Source organism: Schistocerca piceifrons, chromosome 2 (genome assembly GCF_021461385.2).
Source record: "Schistocerca piceifrons isolate TAMUIC-IGC-003096 chromosome 2, iqSchPice1.1, whole genome shotgun sequence".
Lineage (NCBI taxonomy): Eukaryota > Metazoa > Arthropoda > Insecta > Orthoptera > Acrididae > Schistocerca > Schistocerca piceifrons.
This window is the reverse complement of record NC_060139.1, coordinates 303,892,146-303,905,284: the sequence shown is the minus strand read 5'-3', so window position 1 is coordinate 303,905,284 and position 13,139 is coordinate 303,892,146. Positions and strand designations below refer to the sequence as shown.

Genomic DNA, 13,139 nt, shown 5'->3' with positions numbered 1-13,139 from the left:
CTTCAAAATCCCTTAGAGTTTTTCGGGCACTGTGAAGATGAGAGTTGTCATACGGATACACAACACAGAATGCCAGCGACGTTTGCTTTGAATAATAGCTCGCTTAAGTTTTCTTCAGAGTTTCACGGTAGACGTGTGAAGTGATCATAATTCTCATCATGTTAGCCCTGTGTTTAGCCATATTTGTAATTTTTCCTTTAGGAATGGTCAGTTTCCTGAACGATTAAAGTACTCAGTAATAAAGCCGATTTATAAACAGGTGGAAAAGGATAATGTAGACAGTTTTAGACCTATTTCTATGCCATCAGTGTTTGCTAAAGTGGTTGAAAAGGCTGAGTATGTAAGTATAATTGATCATTTTATATCAAATGATTTGCTATCAAATGTACAGCTCGACTTTAGATGTTGTTTAACAACTGAAAACGCTGTATTCTCTTTTCTCTGTGAGGCACTAGATTGGTTAAACAAAAGGTTTCGAACGCTAGGCATCTGGTTTGACTTAACTAAGCCATTTGATTATGTTGGTCACAAAATACTGCTCCAGAAGTTGGACCATTACGGAATACAGGGAGCAGCTCATAATTGGTTCACCTCTTACTTTAACAACAGACAGCGAAAGTTCACTATTCACAGTGTTGAGAACGGCTGTGATGTGGGGTCTGAGTGGGGTGCGGTCGAGTGGGGGGTGTCCTTAGGTTAGTTAGGTTTAACTAGTTCTAAGTTCTAGGGGTATGATGACCTCAGATTTTAAGTACCATAGTGCTCAGAGCCATTTGAGCCACCCCTGTTCCTTATTTATATAAATTATATGCCCTCTAGTATTACGGGTAACTCTAAAATATTTCTGTTTGCTGATGTCGCTAGCTTGGTAGTAAATGACGTTGTGTGCAACATTGGCTCGGTTTCAAATAAACAGTTCATGACATAAGTTCATGTCTTGTACAAAATAAATTAACGCTCAATCACAGTAAGACTCAGTTTTTACAGTTTCTAACACACAATTCAGCAAAACCCGAAGTTTTAATTTCACAGAATGGGCATATGATTAGTGAAACTGAACAGTTTAAATTTCTAGGTGTTCAGATAGATACTAAAGGGTCGTGGAAAGCCCACGTTCAGGATGTTATTTAAAGACTTAATGCTGCCATTTTTACTATTTGAACGGTATCTGAAGTGAGTGATCGTTCTACACGAAAATTAGTCTACTTTGCTTATTTTGATTCGCTTATGTCGTATGGTATTATATTTTGGGGTAACTCTTCCCATTCTAAAAGGATGTTTTTGGCTTAGAAAAGGGCAGTTCGGGCAGTAAGTGGTGTAAGTTCACAAACCTCTTGTCGACCTCTCTTCAGGAGTCTGGATATTTTGACATTTGTCTCTCAATAACATATTACTTACTGACATTTCTAGTTAACAGTATCAGCTTTGTTTTTGTGGTCTTCAGTCCTGAGACTGGTATGATGCAGCTCTCCATGTTACCCTATCCTGTGCAAGCTTCTTCATCTCCCAGTACCTACTGCAACCTACATCCTTCTGAATCTGCTTAGTGTATTCATCTCTTGGTCTCACTCTACGATTTTTGCCCTCCACGCTGCCCTCCATGCTGCCCTCCAGTACTAAATTTGCGATCCCTTGATGTCTCAGAACATGTCCTACCCACCGATACCTTCTTATAGTCAAGCTGTGCCACAAATTTCTCTTCTCCCCAATCCTATCCAATACCTCATCTATTCCAAAGAATTAGCAGCTTTCACTCAGTTAATACTCGGTAGAAATCAAACCAGCATTTGGGTCAGACTTCCATAACTCTTTTGCAGAAACCACAAGAATTCAAAAATCTTAGCATTAATCCACGCGCTTTCAAATCGAAACTGAAGAGTTTCCTCATGGGACACTCCTTCTGCTCTGTCGAGGAGTTGCTTGAAAACCTAAGCTGATTCTTGTTGTATTGTCGATTGCGTTTACCTAAACTGATGGCTTGACATTTATCAGGTTCATAAACATTTTATTTTTTTCTGTTATTACTTTTATGTTGTAATTTCATGTACCGACACGTTCCATGACCTTGGAGATTTGCTCCTCAATTTCGTCCTACGGAACTTGACGTGTAAATAAATAAATAAATAAAATATGTTTTGATTCCATCTTCTTGAATGACACGCTTACTCTGAAATTTTGTATTTGTGGCGATCCACAGCCTCCAGATGCTTGATAAACGTAAATATGGTTCGTAGTAGGCTATAACGTGAGTTTTTTATTTAATCGTGTGATTAGCTAATTTGACTACTTATTGTACGATTAAATAAAAATTGCTGTCTACTACGGACCATATTTACGTACTCTGATCTGCGGATGGCGGCTGATGATTGTAGGATATGTCTAAACTTCCAGCTTCGTGGAAATGGAGTGAATAAGGAAGATGGACCAGTCCTGTGGATTGTCCTAGGAATATACAGTACACATATTCCATGACTCAGCGTTTAAATAAGTAACGTATGCTTGCAGGTGTGTGATATGCTGAAGAAAGGAGCGACGTACATCTGGGACGACGAGATGAAGGTGCCGTACGCCGTGATGGGAGACCAGTGGGTCGGCTTCGACGATGAGCGCTCCATCCGCCACAAGATGAAGTGGCTCAAGGAGGGAGGCTACGGCGGCGCCATGGTGTGGACCGTCGACATGGACGACTTCACGGGCACCGTGTGTGGCGGCGGCGTCAAGTACCCACTCATCGGCGCCATCAGGTATGTGGTAGCCAGCATCACCCCAAACTGTACTCCCCATTCACTGTGTCTGCCGTTCCTCTACTGTTACGTTCTGGGTAGCTAGTGAGGCAGATTATTACACCTTCTGGTAGAAATACCCCGGACAAAAAATTAGTCACCACCAGGAGACCTGAAGCTATTACCCTGTAGCATCGCCTCTGGGCTAGATACTGGCTTCAGCTTGGCGAGGAAGGGTGCCCGTAAGTTTCCTCAGATACTCCATACCCAGGTGAACTCAAACATTAATGGATAGATCCCATAGCGCTACCAAGTTGCGGGGATGTCGGGTGCTATGCTTCATCTGCTTTTCCAAATAGTCCTAGACATTAATGTACAAGTTATGCAATTCACGTTCCGACCATTAAATTAAAGAGACGCTGCATCCAACAAAAGACAGCCTCGGTCTCGGTGTTCCTGAAATTTATAAAATTTCACATGAATGTGGCAGCAGTCGCATTGGTCAGTTAGTACTAACGACTTCAGAACGCTGCTCGGAGAAACGACACCACATCAAAAATATCGCGATTTCGACAAATATGTTGTTGGCTATCACATCCTTTTGAACAATCAAACGTTTATATCCAATGAAACGGAATTGTTACTTCCATGCATCTACCTACAGGGATTCTGTCATGAAAGAAGCAGTGGAAATTAGAGCGTATAACAGCATCTTTAAACGGGACAGCGGCTGCAGCTGTAATAGTGCTTGAAAATGGGCACTTGATGACGCTCGATGCTGAAAGGCAACAGAGAAATAAACTAAGTCATCCACTGTCCAATGAAATCAATATTGTTACCAATGTTGCTCCGTCATAGAGAGCGACATAATCTCTGGTAGCAGAAGTTCAACGACTTCATGACATCTTCTTGGCGTAATACCAGGAGTATAAGACGATTACGTAAAAAGTATTAATGAGGTCCTAATGACCTCAGGTACTGTGAAATTCGAGGAGTGTGTCGAATGCTTCGTGCAACCACCAGATGCACGTGTCGACTCGCTGCTCTAGCTGGGTCTTACTTTGATCCTGTCCTCAACTTCCCCCTCTCTCCCTCATCCACAACTGGTAGGAGAAAATCTTAAATTCAGAGAAAATTACGTGTCAGTATTACTTAAGATATCGTCTGTATGAAAATGAGAAAAGCAAAGTCTGGAATGGATCAGCATGCTCCATTTATTTTCGATGAAAATGTTTTAAGAAACACATAGTCAAGAAGATATGAGCGGCTCTGACGTTACTCGACAGCTTCATATTTTCAGTTTTATCGTAGCGAAATCTCTCATGTTCTTGGTTCCGTGACTGGATCTAAAAATGGTTCAAATGGCTCTGAGCAATATGGGACTTAACGTCTGAGATCATCAGTCCCGTAGAACTTAGAACTACTTAAACCAACTAACCTAAGGACATCACACACATCCATGCCCGAGGCAGGATTGGAACCTGCGACCGTAGCGGTCGCGTGGTTCCAGACTTAAGCGCCTAGAACCGCTCGGCCACACCGGCCGGCGACTGGATCTCCATGACACAAATATACCCAGCAGCATAACAAATAGTGCGATGCGAGAAAGTCGGAAAAAGGCAGTGATCTTGTGGCAAATATTTAGAGACAGATTTTACGGCTTTCTCGAATGTAAAATCTACTGAACCTGTGTTGAGTTCTGCCCATAAACAGTATTGTAGCTCTTAAACTCTTCTACACGCAGGTAAAAGCTGCACAGAGAAACTCATTCATCCTTTCACACCGTTGTGATCACTTGCTTCTGTCACAACTTCTGCTTACATGTTGCTCAGTGGTCGCATTGATGAAGTTCCAGTGGTAAATCCTTATGAGCTGCATAATGTCATGGCCTATTGCACCCTAACGCCAGTTGCTACCGTTCGAATTGCAATATCAAATTCAATTGATAATTATGATTTTAAGTGTTTTTTAAGGCATAGCTGCTAATCTTTCGATTTTTCTATTGGCTCCATTTCATTCCTCTATTTCTTCGGTCGAAGAAATTTATAATAAAGCATTCGGGAAAGAGCTTCGTGAAAAGCCTACCCTGTGATAGAAATTCGCGGCAGTGAGTTCCATATTCTGAGGAATTTGATTTCCTTAAACAAGAATTTAAGAATAACAACATGAATCAATGAATAACAATAGAGTAAGCTTCACAGCCCACGACTTCGAGAATTTCATTTGCCAGCAATTCTGCTTCCCACGTCGTGATGGACAGAGCGTTACCACTTATCAGTGAATGACATCTTCTGCGTTCTTAGATTCACAAAAATCAACAAGAAAGGAATAATTCAATGCACCACACTATGAGAGTTACTGAGGTCTCGCCGTCATATCGCAAACAGCCTATAAGTAGATACATAAATCTCTAATTTTTGCCTTTTAGCATAGATTGACGTCAGAAAAATAACCGTTTGCTGCCCAATGGACATTGATATCAACAAAAATGGAGGATTTATTCAGAGGAGGATAGGACAAAAGTTGTCCCCAAAGTCTTTCAGAAGGAACCACCTGAATATTCGCCTGAAGTGATTTAGGGAAGACGTGAAAGTCCCAAAGGTTTGAACCTTTCTGTTACCGTACAATATTCACCACGATGTGTCAATACGGACGGCCCCTTTTCTGAAAATGAGAAAGGATTTTCTCAAAAAGTATAAATGAAAAATAGTAGATTCGAGAGAAGCAGCGTGGTGGAAACTTAAGTCTGGGCAGTAGGGGATTAACAAAGGGGAAATTAGCTTTTAATTGTGTTCAATAGGACGTGGCGTATTCAAACAATGTCCATGAACCAAAGAGGAAGTTTCTGTAGTAGAGAGTCTCGAGGTTAACATAGTATGAGTATGAAACTTCCAACGTGAAATGAAACGACGAATAAAGCCGGAAATTTTTGAACTGTGTTTTCAGGGAATTATTAATAATAAGAGAACACGTGAAGTAGGAAATAATGGTGTTAAAGGATGTGACATAATAAATCTGTGGTGCATCGGTACCAAAACAAAAAATTAGAAGGCGCATGGTTTGTCATTAGCCCCTTATTCCAGGTGATAATGATCAAAATCTTTGTCCATACTTCCTAACTGAAGTGTTTCTTAGTTTCTCAAAATTAAGTTGACTAAATATCTGGACAATTTCTTTAAAAATGACACATTTGCTATCCCCTCCTTTCTTCCTCTGAAATAATTATGGTATCGTTGGGAAACATAGACTATAACCCTCCTATATCCCAGAGGATTGGTTAAGGGGTGGTAACATCGAGGACATGCAGGACTAGAGAACATGGTAAGAGAAGGCCAAAAGGAAAGACAGAAACAAAGACTGAAACGTGCGAAACAGGTTATCGATCGCACACAAAACTGAAGTAGGTTGTACAGGCCAGGAGGAAAATAAGACGACATGTAATCAGTCGAAAATCTGATATTAGTAAAGCAGACGAGAAGGAAATCAGAGTTGTGCAACGCAACACGCTTGGTGTGTGATAGCTGCAGTCGTGCTAGCTGCGTAACCGGCCCTGTTGCATATCTGCTGAACTGAACTGGTCATACCGGCGCAATGCTAGGCAGCGATTCTGATTGCGCGGCGTGATAAGGAAGTCGGGAATTATTGCAGACCAATTACGCTTAATTAACGTATTTCGCGGCGAGTGAAAGCAATATCGGCCGGGGTGTGCACGCAGCGTGACATCATAGGCATAATTGCGCGCGTGACCGACGCCAGTCAGCCAGCTCCGTTGCAGGCGCCGGCTGGTGGTGGCTAGCGATCGTGACGTCATCAGAATACTCCGCCGAAAAGCTCCCTCCTCGTGAACAAAGAAAGAATCTGTGTGGCACATCCGCTTCGCTTCACAGGCTCCGCCTGCAAGATCGTCTCACCAGCGAAGCCTTGAGTGCTAAGATTGCATGTACTTACTACTACACCGTAACTGTTCGCGGAGAAAAATTTGTTCAAAGTCCCGTTCGCACATTTAAAGTTAAAATTTTAGTAATTTTCTTAAAACTTGGAGGGATATTTTTATTTATTTATTTATTTATCTATTAGTACTATCAAGATTAGTGCCATCAAGCTCCCACTTGTACCTGACTAGGTATTTTGCATCTACGTCTACAAACATACTCCGTAACCCAGTACACGGTACTAGCAGGTGGTAACACTTAACCAGTACTATTCGTTTTCTTTCCGGTTCCAACCGTAAGTGGAGCGCGGAAGAACGACTGTATATATACCTCCGTAAGAGCCCTAATTACTCTTATCTTGTTTTCGCGTTCCTTACGAGAAATGAACGTTTTGGCAGCAGAATCGTTCTACAATAAGATACAAATACCAGCTCTCTAAATAAATTTCCGAGTTATCTCCGTAATCTTCGCGTTAACGAATCGCACAGCCCGCCTCTGAACTGTGGCGACCGCAAGTACTCGAGCAGTACACAAGAATGGATCACATTAGTGTTCTACAAGCGACCTCCTTTTTAGATGAGGTGCACTTTCCTAGAATTCTCCCAATAAACCGAAGACAAAAAAATCGCCTTGCCTTCAGCCGACATTAAGTGCTCCTTCCATTTCACAACGGTTTACAACTTTAAAACCAGATATTTAACCGACGTGACTGTGACAAGCACAACACCACTAACACTGTACTCAAACTTCATAGGATTCTTTCTCTTACTTGTCTCCATTAACTTGCATTTTTCTACATTTACTGAAAATTGGGAAATTTGTGCTAAGGTCTTATGGGACCAAACTGCTGATGTCATTGGTCCCAAGGCTTACACACTATTTAATCTAACTTAAATTAACTTACGCTAAGGACGACACACACAATCATGCCCGAGGGAAGACCCGAACCTCCGACGGGGGCAGACATGCGGACTGTGACAAGACGCCTAAGACCGCACGGTTACCCCGCGCGGCTACATTTACTGTCTTCAATCACACCAAACAGAAATTCTGTCTGGTCATCCAGTATCCTTCTGCAGTCCCGTACACTGCACCATCATCAGCAAACAGCCGCGGATTGCTGGTGCCCCTGGCCGTCAGATAAATTTTGTATATGCAGAGCATGATCACTCCTATCACACTTCCCAGGAGCACTCGCTACCAGAAGCGATGGACACTCGTCGTAGAGAACAGTGTACTGGGTTCTATTACCTAAGACGTCTTCGAGCTACTAACATGTCAGGGAGCCTATTACGTATACGGGAACCTTCGTTAAGGGTCCATTCTTCTTAGTCAGCCTATAAAATAAGCTGTTTTCACGATTTTTTTGAAAGGTTAATGAGGCAATCAGCGTAAATCTTTTTGCACACTGTTTATTGATAAGAAATTCAATCATCATTGAGAGCCCCATCCGAGGAGTTAAAGTTACTCCATTCAGAATGAGGCGTCTCTATGACCGAAGTCTTGCAGTCCGCAAATCTTATCTCAAATCAAAAAACAAACAATTTTCGCAGTGTCTAGAGTATTGCACATGAAGTAGCACAGTCCTATGAAATCTGAAAAAAATTATAAAATGGTGGACGTATGAAACAAAGACGTAGTCTTGTCGTGTGTTCTTGGTCAAGTTTTTTGCAATAACTAATGATCAGGTCGAAATAAAAAATCAGCCTATTACTCCGTCTGGACATGCCCGAGAAGCAACTCAGCCATGATTCAGAAAGATATCGTTATTAGTATGCCCGCAGTAAGTTCCGTAAGCTTCAGATGGGGCTAACAGATGACAATTTCTTTAAAAAATCAGATGTTGTCAAAGAATCAATAAATAATTTTCAAAAATATTTACCTTGATTGTTATATTTGTTTCTCCAAAAAAATCGAAAAATTCGCTTATTTTACAGGGTGACTAAGGAGTCTGCGGTGGGCCACTGTGCCAAATGCTTTCGGAAATATGTGAATATGGACTGTGCCTGTGGTCGTAACATTACATTCCTTACGACAAACTTGTTATAAGATCCATATATTATAGAATGCAATATATATTATGGCAAAAATTGCGGAAACAGCGGTACCTATAGCAGGGAAGAAACGTTGTTGATGTTCGCTATTGAAAAGCAGAAAATAAAACAACTTACAAAAAAGTAGTTTTATAATATCATCGCTAGCAGCAATGGGCAATAAAAAAGGAGTTGGAAAGAAACAGGAAACGTGGCAGAATTCGAATAACGAAGGAGAAGACAAGGGAATTACATTACAAATTGAAAAATGGAAAAAGAATGAGAAGCGTAACTGAGAAGATGGGAGCATCTGCTTTACTGTTTCACAGAGTTAGGCTGGCCATATAGTTATGAAGTTCACAGAAGAAAGTACTTCAGCATTTTCCTAAAGGTAAAGGGGAATCAAATCGTGCTGGCCGGAGTGGCCGAGCGGTTCTAGGCGCTACAGTCTGGAACCGCGCGACCGCTACGGTCGCAGGTTCGAATCCTGCCTCGGGCATGGATGTGTGTGATGTCCTTAGGTTGGTTAGGTTTAAGTAGTTCTAAGTTCTAGGGGACTGATGCCCTCAGTTGTTAAGTCCCATAGTGCTCAGAGCCATTTGAACCATTTGAATCAAATCGTGTGGAGGAAGAAGTTTGTAAGAATTAACGTTTCGACTGCAGCAGCATTGTATGGAAGTAAATAACGGACTGTGAACGAATCAGAAAACGTGAGAAGACAGTCGAAGCTTTTCAGATGCACAATTACAGAAGAATGCTGCAAATTAAGTAGACTAATAAGATATGAGAATGTTCTCCGAAGAACAGATGAGGAAAAGAATATGTAGCAAACACTGGATTGGTTGATAGCATGTGTGTAAAGATATCAAGAAATAACTTCCTGGTACTAGAGAGAGACCTGTAGGGAACGACTGAAGGAGTAGCGTGAGGTAGAGATTTTAATACATCCAAAAAATAATGTGCTGCTCCGAGATCTACGAGAAGAAGAGGTTGGTACCGAACAGAGAGTCATGATTGGACGCATCAAACTAGTAACAGCACTGATATTAGTAAACTTGTATTTTATTCTTCCTGAAACGTGTAAGCTGGAGGAATCCACGTTTGGCAATGCCTGGTGACAAAAAACTCTTTCGATACACTCGTTGACACACACCGCACACAGACACACAGACACATACACACACACACACACACACACACACACACACACACACACACACAGAGAGAGAGAGAGAGAGAGAGAGAGAGAGAGAGAGAGTGTGAGAGAGAGAAGGGGGGGAGGGAGGGGGAGATGTGTCAAAGCCTAACGCCTAAACAAGATTTAGGACTCCCACTCACAACACATTGCACTGTTCACCGACTTGTCTTCGTACTTCGTAATCAGTGACACTACGCAATTTTGAAGCTCAGTTTTATAGTCAAGACAATGTGGGAACTTTTAAAATTAAGAAGCAAACCCATTACACACACACACACACACACACACACACACACACACACACAGACTCCTTTCACGTATAATAAAATACTCGTAAGTTAAATCCCAACAATCCGACGTCCTCAGCCGTGTAAAAATGCTTTTTATATTCTCTTTGATTACATATGAAAAATCGAGACAGAAAAGCAGCTATAACGCAACAGAAAAACAGCTGCACACAAAGTAGAGTAAGCCACTGAAAACGCAGCATGCGTTAACGAAGTTCATAAAAAATTCAGGTTTCAAATTTGTGATCCCTTTATTTAAAATCTGAAATTCTATATCTACAAGCAGTAGAAAGTAATTTTTTCTATTATTGAAAAGAAAGCAAACAGAAACACTAGAGATAGTGCTATAATTTCAGCATAACATATCTGGGTAGAAAAGAAGAAATTATTATGTTTGCTAACTGCGGAACCTATCCCAAAAAAAAGTGACCGTGAGACGGACTTCAACTTTCCGATACAGAGTGGAACAAAAACAGAAATTTGCCAGTGAGGAAGATAAATAACTGACTCAACATTGGAAGAACCCTAATGAACTGTAATTCAAAAGAAAGGCGGAATGTTGAGGTTTAATGATCATCCACGAAGAGATCGTTAGAGCCATAGCACAAGGTCGGAATGGGGAATGATAGGCAAGGAAGTGGACTGTGTCCTTTATCAAAGGAACCGTCGCGGCTTTTGCCTCAAGCAGTTTCGGAAAATCACATGAAACCTGAATACGGATGGGCAGACCGTGGTGGGAGCCTCATTCTTCCGAATGCAATTCCAGTGCCTTAATGACGACGTCTTTGCGGTTATTGAGGTATAATTCAAGCACGAAAAACTGCACTTACAAATCCTTCATCGAGACAAGACTTCCATATTTTCAAGCTCTATTAACTAATGGGACAGAGAAAATTAAAAAATGAGTTGCGCACTTCGTTACGGGTTCGTTCAGAGTGGGAGCGCCACAGAAACGCTCCACAAATTGCAGTGAGAGACGTTACAAGAGTGTCGCTATGCTTCGCAGAGAGTCTTAATCTCAAAATGCCAAGACCACGTGCACAACTACTAGTCAGAAAAACACATTTCGTGCTCGAGCACGCATCTCGCCAAGTGTCCATGCAGCAAATTCAGACAAATTCGGGAGAGTACAGATCAGCACCGACTCTTTTATCCCGCAGAGATAACAGCATCTCAGACACCGACTGCGAAATGAAGAAAGTTGACAAGATTTCTGACAGGGAGTGTCCCACCAGAGGTAACCACTGCAATTTTTGATACAACGCTTTGACCATGTAGAATGGACACAAAAATTCAGAATTCAAGTCATTAACATTCTATAGAAACGCCGTCCTGCCTATAATTGAAATATTGTTAAACAGCTGACGAATAAGGTTCAGATACAATTCTGTCGGTAGCTTGCAGACATAGAATTAATTAACATTAATAAGGCATTGGCTTTAGAACTACTTTCGTTAACACTGTTCGTTGTAGAAAGTCCGTAGTTGAAACAATGGTCGTATTTCTGTTCAGTGCTATTGCGGCTGTTGTTGTTGCTCGTTGTCCCGAAAAAAAACGCAATACGATATCGCCGAGAGGTTTCCTAAGTCTTGAAAGTGTTTAGGAACAACATGTAGTCAGTACTGTTGCATAATTCCTTCGTTCAGTAAAGTTATCTATAATGAAGATTAACTATGCTCACAAAATGACGTAAAGAGATAGTCAGTATAACTTCTTTAAAATGAAACACCAAATAAAGTTACTCTACTCTGCTACGTATTCTTCAATATTAAATAACCGCAGACACTTTCTTTAATCTTCATGGAACGTTAACCATATAACCCACAAGCATAACTCAAAGACGAGGTACTTTTCGACTTCTCTCCATCAGCCGGCCGAAGTGGCCGTGCGGTTAAAGGCGCTGCAGTCTGGAACCGCAAGACCGCTACGGTCGCAGGTTCGAATCCTGCCTCGGGCATGGATGTTTGTGATGTCCTTAGGTTAGTTAGGTTTAACTAGTTCTAAGTTCTAGGGGACTAATGACCTCAGCAGTTGAGTCCCATAGTGCTCAGAGCCATTTTTTTCTCTCCATCAAAGCTGACAACCTACTCTCCATTACTACAATTAGTCAGAGAAAACATAAACCAAAGATATATGAGCTTTACATCTATAACGCAGAGTATAGTGCATATCGATTTTTAAACACAGGTATTACTTAAGTAGGGTATTTTACATCATATACTAAATCTACTTTGTTAAGTTCTGAACAATCAATTAATTTTAGATAGTTTTTCATAATAAAAGAAGATAAATAAACATTACATAAGATTATGGGCTCAGAAACATCGAAAGAAACCCATGAATTCACATTGGGAAAGTATGCCTTACCGATGTTACAAAATATTAAAAGATCAAAAGGTGTATCATGTCGTACGATTGACCACAGCTGTATCGCGGTCTACTATTCTCCAGAAATAAACCTGTTTAGTCTCATTATAAGATCTTATCATCAAAACTGCGATACTCTAAAGCCGTTTCCTGACTCACCAATCTTAATTGAAGCTTTTTTGTGATTTTTTAAATAATATTTCATTCGCTTTAGTTTCGTGAAATTTTTAGTAGAAAGAATCTTTCCGTGCCTTATGAATGAAGAATCCCTTTTTTTCCAACCTTCTAACAAACTTTTTGTGACTATCCGAATTCGCGGTAAAGATGAGAGCAGATATGACGTCACCTGGAGAACGATTCACGCTTTCGCTTCATCACGATTCCTCCTGCGCGGTAGAAAGGTAACATGCAGGCAAAGGTTTAGATCCACTGCGGTTGATCCGACAACGATGACCTCACGGGTATGGCGTCATGTTCTGGTTCATAAAAATGGCAGTCAACCGGTTCTCGTGGACGTCTCCTCTCCTCCATGGTAAGTAAGGCCAGCGCCGTGGCTGCGTGAGTTATGCGGCCGTCGCCACCAACTGGTTCTTGTGCAG

At 41.3% G+C, this 13,139-nt stretch overlaps 1 protein-coding gene across 1 annotated transcript in view; it reads left to right on the top strand.

The window, feature by feature from the left end:
* The window catches only part of LOC124775088 (probable chitinase 10), a 384,516-nt gene that overhangs the window by 261,968 nt on the left and 109,409 nt on the right, over window positions 1-13,139 (top strand). The window contains exon 8 of the mRNA XM_047249898.1: window positions 2,506-2,744. Coding sequence (XP_047105854.1) covers window positions 2,506-2,744 — 239 coding nt within the window. The remainder of the gene's footprint in view (window positions 1-2,505; window positions 2,745-13,139) is intronic.